Here is a 16,863-nt window from a genome sequence, read left to right on the forward strand (position 1 = left end):
GTGACATTGGATTCTCATCTCTTCATCATACTTCCACACACCCATATTGCAAGACGCCATTTAAGCACATTTGCCAGTACTCGCTGGAGTCTCCTGGTCTCATCTCAACACTTTATGCCTCTCTTAATAGTAGGACATCCTTAACAACCCTTTCCTATGTGGCTCAATGGAAACGAGATCTTGGTTCCTCCATTGTGGGGGAGTACTGGAGCAAGGCTGGAGGATCTTGGTTCCTCCATTGTAGGGGAGTACTGGAGCAAGGCTGGAGGATGTTGGTGAAATGTTCCTACCATACCAATACCCTTGAGGTCACTTATAAAATTCTCCTGCAGTGGTACTGGGTCCGGCGTGGATTGCTCATGCCTATCCTGGCAGCAGCAACAGATGTTTTAGGAATTGTGGTCAGCCTGAGGACATTGTGCATATCTAGTGGTCGTCCCCATGACTGATAGGCTTTTGGTCTAGGGGTTTTTGGCCTGCTGCAGACATTGTTTTATATGATAGATTGCAAGGATGCCAGCTTGGTTCTCCTACGTTGCCATATACTGGGCCTTTTCGCAGCCCAGTAGAAATATATATTTTTATCAGTGCCGAATGTACCATAGGTCAGGCCTGGAAGACTCCTTCAGTTGCCTTCCAGGGTGTGAAAACTCAAATGACTGCCGTGATAGTTAGTTAGCAGGTGTCCTGTATTCTTAAGGACTCACCTGAAGTTTCTTAAAGTCTGGAAACCTTGGATAGGCTATTCCTTCCCATCCTTACCTCCAACCAGTTATGGTCATTTATAGATGTTGATACCATGTCCGTGATTCCCTTTTCCTCTCACTCTCTTACCCCTCTCTCCTTTCCAGCTTTTTTTTTCCTCCTTCCTTTTCTTTACCAGATCATACTTGTCATTGGGGATTGTCACCCATTAGACAGCCGGGCAATGATAGTGATATTTGCTTTGACTTTCCAACTGGTCCTTTTTATTTTTGGTTAGAACTCTGCTGATGTAACATTATACTTTGCCTGTTTGTATACTTGTTTCTTCATATGACTGTTTAAGTTGTGAGCTTGTCATGTTTACTCTGAAAAATCAACAAATATAGTGAAACAGAAAATTGCTTCAGGATGGACTAATCTTTATTTGAGCACTGGAGCACTTTTCACTCATGGTGGAAAGACTGAACTTTCAAGTTTATTTAGAACTGTGGCAGGATGGACTAATCTTTATTTGTCATACACCTGGTCAATTTGGTTTTTACAGTGGTGCTGCTTTGATATAACACACATTTTATAAAGCAGCACTTTTTTATTGTCATATTGTGTTTTTTAATTAAAAATGCCAGATTCTCTAATTAACTACTTGATTTAATTATATTATTTTAAGGAATGTGAGGTACTAATGCAGTTACTAGTGAAGGTATAGAATAGGAATAGATGGCAAAGACTATTCGATTCTATTTGATTTGCAAATAAATGTCACTTCACTACTTCCAGGTGCTCTAGCACACTAGGGCAGATTTTCCTGCACTGCAAATAATGGATTGGCATGAGTTCTGTCTCCCTAACTGCATACATCAACTAGTAATCCAGGTGTTTTTCTTATTTCTTGATGGCTCTGGAAAGTTTCATTAAAAATTAACATTTAGTGAAATTAATGTAAAGTGGACCCTGCACTACAAGCAGTGAGTGCCAACTTCCCTATGTCAAAACACTGCATTATAAAAAAAAAAAAATCGTAAATATCTAGCTTCCATACTGCAGGGGGTGACTTCACCATCCTTCTGGCAATATCCTGGGCAGTGGAGGCTGGTGCTCAAAATTTTTTGGGGGGGCACAAACAAAACTGAAAGATTCTGAAAAAAAAAACATCAATTGCAGCCTCACTGTGCCCATCAAACGCAGCCACTGTGCCAATCAATTGCAGCTACTGTGCCATCAAACACAGCCACTGTTCCATCAAATGCTGTCACTGTGCCCATCAAATGCAGCCACTGTGCCATCAAATGCTGCCACTGTGCCATCAAATGCAGCCACTGTGCCATCAAATGCAGTCACTGTGCCCATCAAATGCAGCCACTGTGCCCATCAAATGCAGCCACTGTGCCCATCAAATGCAGCCACTGTGCCCATCAAATGCAGACACTATGCCATCAAATGCAGACACTGTGCCCATCAAATGCTGCCACTGTACCATCGAATGCCACCACTGTGACCCAACTCTCCCCGCCCACTCACCGTCTGCCCAGCACTTACCCTGTCTTGGCGGCGCAGCAAGTGATAGGGGGTGGCAGCGGCGGCCATGGATAGATTCATGCTATGCTATACAAGTTTACAGACGTCCCGGCACAGTGCAGGAGGATCCTCTGGTAAGATCTGGGCTACTCAACATTTCCTTGGGATCTTGCCAGAAGGATGGGATTATCACCTTTGTCTAGGCGTTGTGGGTAGAAGTTGTGGGTAAGGTAAATATAATATCTAACTTGTTTACCCAAGTTTAAATTTTACATTTTGGTACGGGATTTTGACATAGGGGAGGAGGGTGTTGTGTCCTGTATTGTGTTATGTTATTAACCACTTGACCTATGGAAGGATTATCCCCCCTCATGACCAGGTCACGATACGGCACTGTTTTACTTTAACTGACAATTGCGTGGTCATGCAACGATGTACCCAAATAAAATTGATGTAATTTTTTTCCCACAAATAGAGCTGTCCTTGGTGCTTTTTGATCACCACATCATTTTTTATATTTTGTGCTATAAACAAAATACATTTTTCTTTATGCTATAAAACATAGCCAATAAAAAAATGTAAAAAATCTATTTTCTTCATAAATTTAGGCCAATACGTATTCTGCTAAATATTTTTGATAAACAAAATCCCATTAAGCGTATATTGATTGGTTTGCGCAAAAGTTATAGTGTCTACAAACTATGAAATATATATTGGAATTTGTATTTATTTTTTTATACTAGTAATGGCAGCAAACAGCGACCTATAGCGGGACTGCAAAATTGCAGCGGGCAATCGGTTACTGACACTTTTGACACTTTGTGGGAACCAGTGACACTAATACAGTAATCAATGCTAAAAATATGGACTGTCACTGTACTAATGACACTGGCTGGGAAGGGGTTAAACATCTAGGGCGATCAAAGGATTAACTGTGTGCCTAGCCAGTGTTTTTGTGTACTTTATCAGATGCTTTTACTAAGGGAAAGAAAATCCATCATATCCCCACTATCATAACAGAGCTCTACCTTGTTTACATAGGCAGAGCTCCATCCAGCCTTTCTTCCCGATGATTGGCGGGCAGACATCCATTGTCCGGCACCCGCTGATCGGCTTATGCTGTGACTAATCACAGCAGAAGTGGCCCCCTGCAGGCGGAAGTGCAGAATCACATTATATATATATATATATATATATATATATATATATATATATATATATATATATATATATATATATATATATACACACACACACATGATTATGCACAGGACGGCCGCCCTGTGGCAGAAAATCTGCTATAGGACGGTCTTTATAGTGGTATCTACTGTCACCAAGTGGGAGTGTGCTACCACAAAAACCTGTATATTATGTGCTTTGGTATGTGCCATTGTTCTTCCCTCCTGTTTTGTTTCTAGTTAGTACAATTTTTAGCTAGATATTCCCTGCTTTATCATGCTTATACAGAATAGTTTCACTTTCATCACAGAAATAGGGCGTAGGGAAATAATTTTATTCTTAGACTTCAAAAGACTAGAAAGACATCCTCAGTACCGGCTTATCTAAAGTAAAAACTGCATTAGAATCAGGTTCTGTATTTTGATGAGAAATTAAACTGTAGATTACGCTGAGTTCGCAAGTGGCCATACTAGCTGGACAAAGTAAGTATGTCATTGCATAAAGTCGTATTAGAAACAGAACAGGTGCTCTCAGTAAATAAGACATCTTGTATTTTAGGATCCACTTTAAATGTTTTAGCAGTGGCGGCTGGTGCTCAAATATTTTTTGGGGGGGGCACAAACTAACATGGAGGGGGGGGGCACTAGACACTGTGAATGCTGCCTTACCTTATAGAGTAGGGGGAAGAGCCAGGGCCACTCCGGCAAACACACAGTGGGACATTCTCCTCCCGGCCACACATGAACAGAAAATGTGTCCGGAGATCCTGAGACACTATTGACCAAGGGGTCCTAATACTCCCTGGCCAAGAGGGGCTTCCTGATTGGCCAGGAGGAGGATCAGTGTGGCAATAGCGAGTATTCATTCGCTATTGTCACACAAGTGGGTGTGCTCAGGGCGCAGTGCTCTGTGCCCCCCCGAGCCCACCCTTTTTTGAAGCCTATTAGAGCCTCTGGCTCTAATCACGTGCTTCAAAAAGAAACACCCCTGGAATCCATGCGTCCGGTGCCCTGCATGTAGATTAGGCCAGATGCATGGATGGGGGGCGGCGCCCCTTTTGGAGTGGCCGGCACTGTGTTTTAGGACATTATGAGAACAAAAGTTGCTTCCAAGGTATAAAGCATTTCTAAACACATTTGACTTCCGCTGCTAAAGTTTTATTGCTACCCCGTAGCCCCCCGCTACAAGTTTAATTGTATCTACAATGGCTGACAACATATATAACAAATGAGTCAATCTCATTTGTTTACAGGTGAATTCCATTATTTTGATCAAGCGTCCCAAAAACGAAATGCACAGTCCAACAATTTGTGCCTTTGGCTTACTACTCAGTAGTACAGTTAAATTATAGGGCAGAGATTTCTGTGGGTTGTAGTGACCTGTGTAATAATATGCTCTGCAATCTCCCCTACTCCAGAAGAGGAGGCTTTGCCATTGCAAGATTTGATGCCAACTATTGCCTGACATGAAAACAATAACACACATATACTGTATATTAGAGGAATTAGCAGCAATTTCACATAAACATGATTATATTACAGTACTGTGTTCTTTAAAGTGAAATAGTAACATAACCTTACGGCACATACAAGCATTTACATTTAATTGCACTTATTAAAATAAGAGGACACGAAAACCTCTTGTATTATTAATGTAAAAGAATGAATTGTTCTAAAGCAGATAACAAAAACTCGGTAGGAGTGCTGGAAAAATGTTTCACCTTTATTTAAAAGGTGGACAACTCAATAATCAGTCAGGTGAAAAAATAATTTGTGAAGCAAGGCAAAAGGTTAATTAGTCTAAAAATAATTATGTTAGTTGGAAGATGTTTTTCTGCTATCATTTTTGTAAAGCTGGGTTGAATAGTAAAATAAACATGTTTGCATCCTTAGATCCATTTTATGAGTAAGCTGCAGTAAAAGAGAAATAGTATTTGTGTCCTGACAATTTAGTGCACGTTTAGAGATTTGCCTATTGTTCATATATAAATATATATATTTCACAATGCTTACAATATTGTGTTGCTTGGCTATTTTTTTTAGCAATTTTTATAGCTTAGAAACATGAATAGATAGATTTTTTAAGACCATGTGCTGTTTTAGAAGCTAAGCCTCCCCTATTGACACGCTAACAAACCCATTCAGTTAGTTTGAGAAGCTCCTTTACAGGATATGATGTACAGGAAGTTAGAGGAGGGGAGGATTTTGATCAGACCATGTGGTCAGAGAAAGGAGAGAGTTGATCTAAGGACTTTGGAGAAGCAGGAAGCTGTCTGGAAGATCTTGGATCCCAAACAATGACTCCATCATAAGACCCCTTTCACACTGGGGCTGCCCGTGCGTTAGTGCTAAAAAGCCATTCATTTCAATGGGCAGGGGCGTTTTGGGATCGCTGTATACAGCGCTCCCATACCACGCCAAAGATGCTGCTTGCAGGACTTTTTCTATGGTCCCGCAAGCGCACCGCCCCAGTGTGAAAACACTCAGGCTTTCCCATTTGGGCGAGATGGGAGGCAGTTTTCAGGCGCTTTACAGGTGCTATTTCTAACGCTAAAACACCTGAAAACTGCCTTAGTGTGAAAGGGGTCTAAAGCAAGAACCATGTCAAGTAGCTGTTTAGTATACTTACAGTATGCATATCCCATACATATTGTACATGGTTATTTGCTAGGAAGATAGTCAGCTAGTGCATGTTGTAGGCATATTTTGTTATATTTTGCATGCTATGAATTATGTTTTCTGAAGTTGTATGTGTAGCTTTCCTGTTTAGTAAAAGTCTTAATACACTACAGAGGTCTAAGCTTCCTTGGCTTTTACAACAAGAACATTTGATAGACACCAAGCAAAACAAATATATGGATAAACAAAAGCTGCGTTATGCCCTTCCTGCCCGCCCTGGCATCCCTTTAATTGGGCCTGGATGCCCAGGGGGAGGGAAGGTCTGCCTACTCATGTGACCACTGCGATTGGCTGTTACAGTGCAATGCACATATTTTCAATCATGAAAAGTCGGCAACAAGGTGAAAGTGAAATAAAAATTCTTCTTTATTAATACATGGATCATCTAGTGCAGTAATGGCAAACCTTGGCACCCCAGATGTTTTGGAACTACATTTCCCATGATGCTCATGCACTCTGCAGTGTAGTTGAGCATCATGGGAAATGTAGTTCCAAAACATCTGGGGTGCCAAGGTTCGCCATCACTGATCTAGTGTCATCCCAAAGTTTTATTGAAGAATGATTACAACACAAAGGACAAAGTGCAAAGTTTCGGAGCCTCGCAGGACCCCTTTATCAAGCATGTGATAAAGTTTTAGAGGTCACATGATAGGGAGCCAATCCTGTCAGTTCCTGATCATTAGTACAGACCGTGAGCACGATCTCAGCACAGAAACCATGTGCAGTGTTTGGGAGTTAAAACCCACCTTCTTTGCCTCCGCAGTGGGAGGTAAAAGTTTAAAGTGGAGCTATAAAGTCCAACTGCAAAATAATGACCACAGATTTATATCAATAATATAAAGCAAATAAAACACATTTTAGTGGAATATTGCAGAGACCTTGCCTTATCTATTCCTTTTACTGAATATGTACAACATAGGTGCATGTCTTTGTCAGCATGATGTTAATACTTTATATCGGTTTCAACACAAATACATTTTTTTGAATAAAAAAAAAAAAAAACTCAGATATTTTAACCCTTCCCCATGTACACTGTATCTGGAGTTTTGTTTTAAATGAATCACATAATCTACCTCAAAATCCATAACATTCATAAGTGTCTGTTTGTATCTGCAGATGCCTTTATTAATATCTCAGTGTTTAATTCCTCACTAAATGTAAACTCTATAAACTCAGGAGCACCAAGGGACTCTTCACAGTGATGAGTTTGTCAAAAGTACCATCAGACATTGATGTATAAGGTAAAATACTTAATGTGGAATTAATAAATCACTTCTTATGTAAGATCATTAACAATGGTTACTTATTACAACCCACTTAAATGGAAAAAGTCCAAGAAGTTTACTAGGAAAGCGTAAAAAAAGACCTTCTCAAACTATCTCACCATACTGGAAAGCCATAACTTAATTATACTATATGGCCAAACATTTGTGGACACCTGGCCATCACACCTGTATAAGTTTACTGTACATCTTATTCCAAAAAAAGAGCGATAACAAGGCTGGTTTTCACACAGGCTTTAGCTTTGTTGAAGCTTTTAACCACTTCAATACTGGGCATTTTCACCCCTTTCCTGCCCAGGCCAATTTTCAGTTTTCAGCGATGTCACACTTTGAATGACAATTGCGCTGTCATGCAACACTGTACCACAAATTGAGCTTTCTTTTGGTGGTATTTGATCACCTCTGCGGTTTTTATTTCTTGCGCTATAAACAAAAGAACAGTGACAAGTTTGAAAAAACACAATATTTTTTACTTTTTGCTATATTAAATATCCCATTTTTTTAAAAATATTTTTTTCCTCAGTTTAGGCCGATATGTATTCGTCTACATATTTTTGGTTAAAAAAAAAAAAAAAAAATCGCAATAAGCGTATACTGATTGGTTTGCGCAAAAGTTACATAGTCTACAAAATAGGGGATAGATTTATGGCATTTTTATAATTATTTTTTACTAGTAAGGGCAGCAATCTGCGATTTTTATTGTGACTGTAACATTGTGGCAGACATATTGGATACTTTTGACACTATTTTGGGACCATTCACATTTATACAGCGATCAGTGCTATAAAAATTCACTGAATACTGTATAAATGTCACTGGCAGGAAAGGGGTTAACACTAGAGGGCGATCAAGGGGTTAAATGTGTTACGTAGGGAGTGATTCTATCTGTAGGGGGAGGGGGCTCACAAGGGGAGGAGACCGATTGGTGTTTCTCTGTAGTGGGAACACACGGATCGGTCTCCTCTCCCCTGACAGGACGTGGATCTGTGTGTTTACACACACACAGATCCACGTCCTGGCTCTGTTACCGGCAATCGTGAGTGCCCGGCGAAAAGGGCCTTCCTAAAGGGACCTGCTACAAGTTTGGAAGTGCACATTTGTCTAAGATGTCTTTTAAAGCTGTATAATTAGAAATACTATGTTTTTGTACTGTATACTGTAGCACTTACAGAAGCTCGTCTTTGTAAAACACCTGAACTTAATAAATCGGAGGGGAAACCACATACGTTTGGTCATAGTGTTAATGGCCGGAAATGCAGGTGGTAGACGTGTGCCAATAATAATAAATTTGTTTTGTTTTGTTCCGTATTGGGATTAATTCGTATTTCGTAATTTGTGTCCGAAATTTCGTACGAAATACAAATTTTCGTTAGGTTCATAAATTTTTCGTAACAATTGCGAATATTCGTTATGATGAATTTATCATTATGAGGGGCTCTCACCATCCCTGTGCTGTGCTGACTTCCTGGGTCTTTAACTTTTAGGTTCGTTAACTTTTCGTAACAATTACGAATGTTCGTTAGGAATTTGGATCCGAAATTCGTAAACGAAATTTCGTATTTCGTACAAAATTCGGAAGCATAGCAATTCAGATTTTGGATCCTCCCGAATGTATAAATTTACGGAAATTCGTATGAATTTTCGATTCGTACGAAACTAATCGCACATGTCTAGCCAGGTGGGAGAAGAATGGACCTAAAGTGGAGAGCAGGTAAAACACGTAGCTCCCATGGTAGATGTATGAAAACTGAAAGTAAAGAGGTAGTTTGTAAATTATAGATCCATCCGACTGTTATAAGCCTGTGATGTGTCATAGAGATGAGTCAGATCAATATATTATTTAAAAGCCACAGTAGTTCTTGGCCTCAATGATGGTATTAACATTTATTGTTTACTTTTTGCCTCAGGTTTGAATTTAGATCGTATCTGAATGTTTGTTTTTTTTCAATTTAGAAAATGTTATTTTTGACAAGGTAATTTTTACAGTAAAGTGTTGCCCTAAATATTGGGCTACACTTATTTAAATATGTAAAGAAAAAATATAATATATTGCGCTCAGTGTGTGCAAACAAATTCAAATAAATAATAAGACAGCAGCACTCAAAACATTGTACACAACAACATCCCAAATATTTAAAAAGAAAACGTGTTGCGCTGTCTAGTATAGATGTGAATCTGACGTATAATATATTAACATATATGAAAACAATATTAGAACACCAAAGTCCATAAAGTGATATTGTGCAAAGTCCTTTTAATTCAGTGCCACACACAGTGTTTGAACAGGTTAGGCAAAAATGTCTTCTTACCAGATCCAAAGACCTATCGAGGTCTATATATTTGCATCTGTGAGCTTTGTTACCCCTCACATTAGTTGCAGATCATCCATAGGGGATCATTGGTGAAAACAAGCCAGTAATAGAGCCACAGGATATCTATGGAGGCTGATCCAACCATTAATCATATGAGAAAAGGAAAACTCATTGCGTAGCGTCCAAATTAAAAACGGCAATTTATAAAAAAAAAAAAAAGGCTTACAACAGATCTGTATACACAGGCATAGGAAATAAAATTTGTCCTAACACTCTCACGAGCGTGATGACATCACCGCTATTCCTGCCCTGCTAGAAAACGTTTTTTCAGATGAAACATACGTCGGCAGGGCAGGAATAGCGGTGACCTCAGTAGTTTCTTTAATAAATTGCCCGTTTTTTATTTGGACGCTGCGCAACAAGTTTTCCTTTTCTTGAAATATATGAATAAGTCTATGATTTTGCAAAAGTAAAAATATGAGATATTGTCATTAATGGTAAACCGTAACATCAAAAATGACATATTTTGACATAATGACATATTTTGCTTAGATAAAAATTCAATGTAAACGTTTAAAATAGATGTTTTTTTTTTTTTTAACCCACCATACTTACCTAGGTGGATGCAGCATCGGTCTAATGCTGCATCTGTCCCCTGGCGCCTCTGCACTGAGAATCAAGCCATCGAACACCGCCGATGGCTCGGTTTTCTCAGCTTCCCGAGTGGAGAGCCGCTTCCTGTCAGTCAGCAGCTCTACACTCTGCCCCCCCATGCTCACTGGAGTGCTGAGCTGTGGAGGGGCAGAGAGCAGCCATCTCAGGATCTCAGCGACTCGCTGAGAGGCTGAGACAGGAATCAGTCCAAGCACCTGGCGGATCCAGACTTTATTGTCGTGATGACGTGGTGCCTGGACTAATTCCTGTGACGTCAGCAGAGAGCGGACTTCAGCTCTCTGCTGAAAATGGGTCACAGGAGTGCAAAACAAATTGCACTCCTGGGACCCATAGGAGAAGTCCAGCCAAACAAGCTCAGGCTGGACTTCTCCTTTAAGGGAGTAGTCCATCCAAAACAAATATTTTTATTTACCCACTAGCTTTTTATAATTCTCCAAGACTCCAGTAGTGAGATGTGTGCATGAGACGCCAGCACCTGCTACAGACAATACAGTTGTTTTTTATTCTACCTGTGGGACAGCAAATATAGTGCCAGACAAGTGAGACTTTATGACGGTGTATGCAAAGACAGAAACTTCTGCTGAGAGTTCTTCCTGTAGGAGTCCTACAGAGAAGTTTGTGAATATTTCATTAAGTATCAGATTTAGTTGGACTAACATCTAACATTCACTGAAATACAGTTTGGCAACTCTACAAAATATTGTAATTACAGTTATGTACGATTACACTATATATACACATATTTGATTTATACTGTGTGTGTGTATATATATATATTATATATATATATATATATATATCTATATATTATAGATATATAGATATATATATATTTAATTTGACAGTGCAATGCCCTGTCATGGTGTTAAAAAGGTTTTAGGTCACCCAGAATTCTCAACTAGGTAGGTTGAGGGACTCTATGATGCTTATTTCATTCAGAGGACACTGGCTTTGCGATTTTCTCAGTGGTTGGTAAAACCCGGTTTGGGACCTGGAGCCTGGAGATTTCATAGAGGTTCGGAAGGGAAGAAATCTCAACTCCTGGGACCAGGGTTTACAGGCAACCGGCACACTAATAGCACAGGTGTTCACACCTGTTATAGACTGGGACCCGATGATAGATCGAGGCTCCACCCTCCCGAGGAGTCAGTATGGCTAGAATCAAGCAGTCAGAAATGTGCACGTCTGCATTGTGCAGCCTGTGATAGAACAGACCGAGGGTCAAAGCCTGAGGGCCAGAGCAACAGGGAGCTGCCAGAAAGAGGGCCGACAGAAGTACATAAACAAAGGGATGCTGTGTTAGATGGTCAGGAGGACTGGCGCACAAGGCCTGAACAGCACTGCTGATAAAGAGAGCCAGGAATTTGAATTTTACTTTATTTCATGTTGATGGTGTAAACCCCTGCAAGAAAAGCCACTTGTTCAGTTGGACTTTTCTGTTTGATAAAGGTAGGCTGACATGGACTGTCCTCACTGGTGAGTGCTACACTTGAGCTAAACAATCCCCCAAAATCACAATATATACACATCAATCAAGAGATCCTCGTTGCTGAATTGTCCAAAAAGAATATTCTTTCCTACTATTCCAGATACCGGATGGCAAAAAAGGAGACCCAGAACGCAGCCTTAAAATTTTAAAAACATTTGTAAAGTTAGGTGCACATCTACAGTATGCATTTTGCCGTGCATTTTTTGTTTTGCAGAAACCCACTACAGTCCATTTAACACAATTTCCAATGGGTCACGTTCACATCTGTGCTTTTTCAACAACCAGTGCGTTTCTTGAACAGGAGATCGCCCAAGGACTTTATTGCCCGCAGCAGTTTGCGTTTCTGGTTCCATAGACTTTAATGGAAAGGTATCAAAAAGGAAGTGTTAGCGTTTTTGATACGTTTCCGCTGGATTTTTGCTTGTTCCTCCATCATGACAACAGACACCTCGCGAAAATGCAAGATGCATCAAAAATTTGTTAAAACCGCATGTGAGAAAACTGCAAACCGCCCTGGGAAAACATATCAACTGCAACCTACATAGGTGTGAACCCAGCCTAAATAATTTTCATTTTTGTCAGAAGAATATCAAGTAACTTCAGTCTCATCTATTTACAAGAACCAACAGCCAACTGAACAAATATTCTTTTTTCTTTTTTTGTTGTTTAAACTACAGAAAACAGGTATTAATTAAAATACACTGTACATATGTAAACTTTTTACCTAAAAAAATCTGATTAGCCAGTCTTCTAATTCAGACACACATGACAGATCCCACACAGGCAGACTGAACTCAGTTAAAAGAGTATGGCTTTTAGAAAAAAAAAAAACATTATATTTACCTAGGTTGACACAGCAACAATCCGATGCTACATCTGTCCCCCTGCAGCTCTGCATTGAGAAATGTGCGATCAAAGACCCCTGATCGCTCAGTTCTCCACCTCGCTCTGAGCACAGAGCCATGACTGTCAGTCAGTGGCACTCTACCTTCCCCTCCAGTGCTCACTGAAACTCTGAGCTGTGGAGGGGGTGAGAGGGGCTGTCTCAGGCTCTCGGCAGTTCTGGGTCTGGATCTTTTCAGAGCTTGGACCGGCTCTGTGACATCGTCCGACAGCGGGCTTCAGCCCGCTGTCAGCTGAAAACAGATCTCAGGAGTGCAGAACAAACTGCACTCCTGTGGTCCATAGTAGAAGTACAGCCAAAAAGCGTTGGCGGCAATTCTCCTTTAAGCAATACAACCTGTTATAGACCAAGGCCAACCTACAACTGGGCCACAAAGGCATAGCAGAACATTGAGGAAGTCCACCCTTTCCCAGAGTTTTGTTGGGAAGGGGATCATAGAAGAATGATCTCCAGACAGGTTCAGGTACTGCATTTATTTTTAATGAGGACATAATTGGATTAAACTATATTTATTTATGCCTGCCCGAAGTTCATCTTAAAATCCACCCAGAAAAAGAAATAAACAAGTTTATTTATGTATACTTACTGCCGGTTCACACAGGGGCAACACGACTCACAGAGGCGACCTGCACACAACTTCAGCAGCGACTTGCAAAACGACTTCTGTATAGAAATCAATGCAAGTCGCCTGAAGTTGCCCCAAAAATAGTACAGGAACCTTTTTCTAAGTCGGAGCAACTTGCGTCGCTCCTATTAGAACTGTTCCGTAGTACAGAACGGGACTTTACGTTTACTTTTGTTAAATAAATAGAAGCGAGGAATGAATGAAACAAATAAATATTTTTTTATAAAATATGTTTATAAACAATCAGCAATAGTAATAATGTTACATACCTTCTCCGACCATTGACACTCCAATGGACATTCCCAGGAATTTGCTTTTGGTCCATACGTGTGTGTTAACGCTCATCTTCTTCTCTTCGCATTCACAGTAAAAACAAGACACAGGTGGGTGATGAGACACTTGTTCAGCTACAAACCGCACTTTGTACGACTCATTGGTAGATTCCTGGACTATGTCAGTTTCTTTGGCTTTCACACAGGCACTCTGAGTTCTGCAAGGCTTCACCTTTTCTTTGGGAACATCCCAGCTGCAATGAAACGTTTCACCTATAATTGGGTTATAAGGCTTCTTGGCAACTGCTCCTTTGCGGCCTTCATGGAAGGCTGTCAGGTAATATTCCACAAAGCTAATCATTCGCTCTTCAGGGGTGGTGCCAGTTGCAATGGATAAGAATAGATCGGGATGGGCCATGAAATTTGCATACATCTCCAGTAGGGATCTTTTCTCCAAAATAAAGGTTGGAAGCACTACCTGTCATAGAAAACAAAGTTTCTTCAGATGGTAGAGTTTTGTCAATAACAAATAATATTTAAACAGCAGGTTTAAAAAAATGAGTCAAAATAAGCATTCCCAGACAAATATATGATACATATCACAAGGAGTTGCCTAATGTATGGACATGCTTTCTTTTTAAAAGGGAAAAAAACCTACATCTTTTCAAATTCTAACAATCAATATCTGTCAACATTTGCAGCATGCTGAGGCATTTTGATAAATATGAAGATCACCCATTCAAATTTGCAGTATTGTATATGTTTTTATCTTTTTTAGTCAAGTAAATAAATATTGCATATTAATATTTTTTTATTTTCACAGCAAGGCAAGTGAAGCTTATGGCTTCTTCCCACACATTTTGTAAAAACCTGCTGACTGCGGAGCTCAATAGTTCAAGTTAAATTTTAAATTTATAAGTGAATGGTTTGAATGAGTGACTTTACAGAAATTAGTCTTTGCAGTCAGGGGGCTACAGTAGGAATTTAAAAACCGCAGTTCTGTAAAATGCTATATATATTTTTATACTGGTAGGCCATTTGGGCTTTGCATAAGCCTGGCTGAAAAGCTCACAGTCAGTAATCCCCATTTCCTGCCATGTTGCCTGCAATGCTGGGAGTGAGTGTCCAATGGTTTTTATGTGCTAGCAGCAAGGCAGGGCATGGGGATTACTAACTGGTAGATTTTCAGCCAGGTTTCTGGGGGGTTTCAAATGTCCTACAGTTATAACAAATTAATATTATATTAATAATATTTAAATAATATTATTATAATATTAATATAATATTTTAATGAACATTTTACAAAGCTGCACAGATTTTTTTTTTTTATCTACTGGGGCCCCTTGACACCATATGCGATTTTCTGGAAATGGTGAACTTAGCCTTTAAGCTTTATGCATCTTGTGAGAAAGATAAGGGTGCTTTTTTAACAAATTTTCAGCAATGCAGAATAGTCTTCAAACATGGAGATCTTTGTGCTCTGTGGGGGGATATCCTTATGTCAATGTGTTCTTCCTCTTATATCTTGTCTCTGCATAGAGAAAGACTAGTACTGGTATATTAGTACACAGGTTTGTGTTAAAAAATAAAACTAGAGAAATGTGGATGACATCTCTGGACACTAACTGGTTACATTTCTTAGTTGAAGATAATGCATCTTCATTTCTCCTACAAGGCAATCACAAGGAAATTTAAGTACAACTGAATCCTGCTGCAGAGCACTAATACTGTTTGCAGAATTGTGTGAACTGATCATTATCAGCCTACCAAAATAAACTGACAAAGAGCTATATATGCTACTTGCCAATCAGAACCTTTTCTATTAATGGCTGTAATCTGTTATATTTTCCGTAAGTCTTTTTTGGATTCCTTCACACAAAGCACTGAGCCAAGATTGAAACATTTTTTCCTCTGGGAGTTGAAATGCTATCTCTTTTTATAATCACAAAGAAGAAGAAAATCCTTGCAAAATTCTCTACTATAGGAACATGTTCATTATCAGTCTTGCGGCTGATTTACATTCAGCAGGTTCACATTCATATCTGCTTAAATGCTATGCATAAAAATGAATCTGCTGGATTTAATGACATGCTATATGAACTAAATAGTTTCTCATTTCTGCAAATGATTAACAAAAGAGCAGCACTGAATACCTTTTTAAAAACATGAGAGATGAGATCCACCCATGCATTTTTGGTCCTGGCAGGCAAAGCGTTAATCTTTTGCTACCCACTCATCACTCGTGGCAACTTCCAATCAATTTTTCTATAGCAAGGTTTAATCATGAAAGCCAGTCGAAGAGCCCTCGATTTTAGTATCCATAGCAATTAAAAAATATGAATATCAGTGGCTAAGGGTAACTATATAGCCTGATAATTATTAGCGATTCTGAGCATAACTTGCAGTTATTTGGTTGTTTCAGAACCCCTAATGGGCGATAACAAGCATCATTGGAAGTTGAGGAGATGGAACACAGGAAAGAATCAAAGTACTGTGCATGAGTCAATGTCAGGATTGTCCTAATACTGCAGAGGATTCAAGCACTCAGGGAGTAGGTTTGAAAAGTGGCATATATACTGTTGCTTCACCCAATAATCTTGGGGATTACTCTATCTATGGTCACTTTTTTTTTTTTTTTAATCAAGTAATGTTTTATTGAAAAGTATAGACATAGGAATCAAAGTTTACAACAATTCCAAGTCAGTCATTTAAGTTTCTTAAGTATATTCAGAAAACCTCTCACATAACACGTAACAAACACATTAGTAAGCATCTAGCTTGCCTCTATCTCAAAAGGACAGTACAGTGTGGTCATATATGAACAATAGGATCAAATCTCCTTTAGTCCCCACACCCTCTAACCAATGTACAGTAAAATTCAGCCGTCAGAGGGGTATAACTCAACTCATTAGTGCCTATCCATAACCAGTTATAATGGGCTTAAACCTAAGGTATCTAGCCATGGACCCCATGATTTTCAAATTTGTGGGGGTGTCCCCTGTGTTGGTAAATATATGTCTTCAGTCTAAAGCCTTGTACACATGATCGGAGTGTTGGCCAACAAAACCGTGGAATTTTGTCCAAAGGGCGTTGGCCCAAACTTGTCTTGCATACACACGGCCACACAATTGTTGGCCAACAAATATGAACGTAGTGACATACTATGTTGTTTTTCAGCTCTTTAGCACCACCTTTTGGGCTCCTTCTGCCAATTTCGTGTTAGTAG

At 39.5% G+C, this 16,863-nt stretch overlaps 1 protein-coding gene across 1 annotated transcript in view; it reads right to left on the reverse strand.

Moving 5' to 3' along the window:
* Positions 1-16,863, reverse strand: part of OSBPL10 (oxysterol binding protein like 10) — a 706,762-nt gene that overhangs the window by 145,508 nt on the left and 544,391 nt on the right. Inside the window, exon 8 of the mRNA XM_073630290.1 lies at positions 13,635-14,115. Coding sequence (XP_073486391.1) covers positions 13,635-14,115 — 481 coding nt within the window. The remainder of the gene's footprint in view (positions 1-13,634; positions 14,116-16,863) is intronic.

Source organism: Aquarana catesbeiana, linkage group LG05 (assembly GCF_042186555.1).
Source record: "Aquarana catesbeiana isolate 2022-GZ linkage group LG05, ASM4218655v1, whole genome shotgun sequence".
In the NCBI taxonomy this organism is placed as follows: domain Eukaryota; kingdom Metazoa; phylum Chordata; class Amphibia; order Anura; family Ranidae; genus Aquarana; species Aquarana catesbeiana.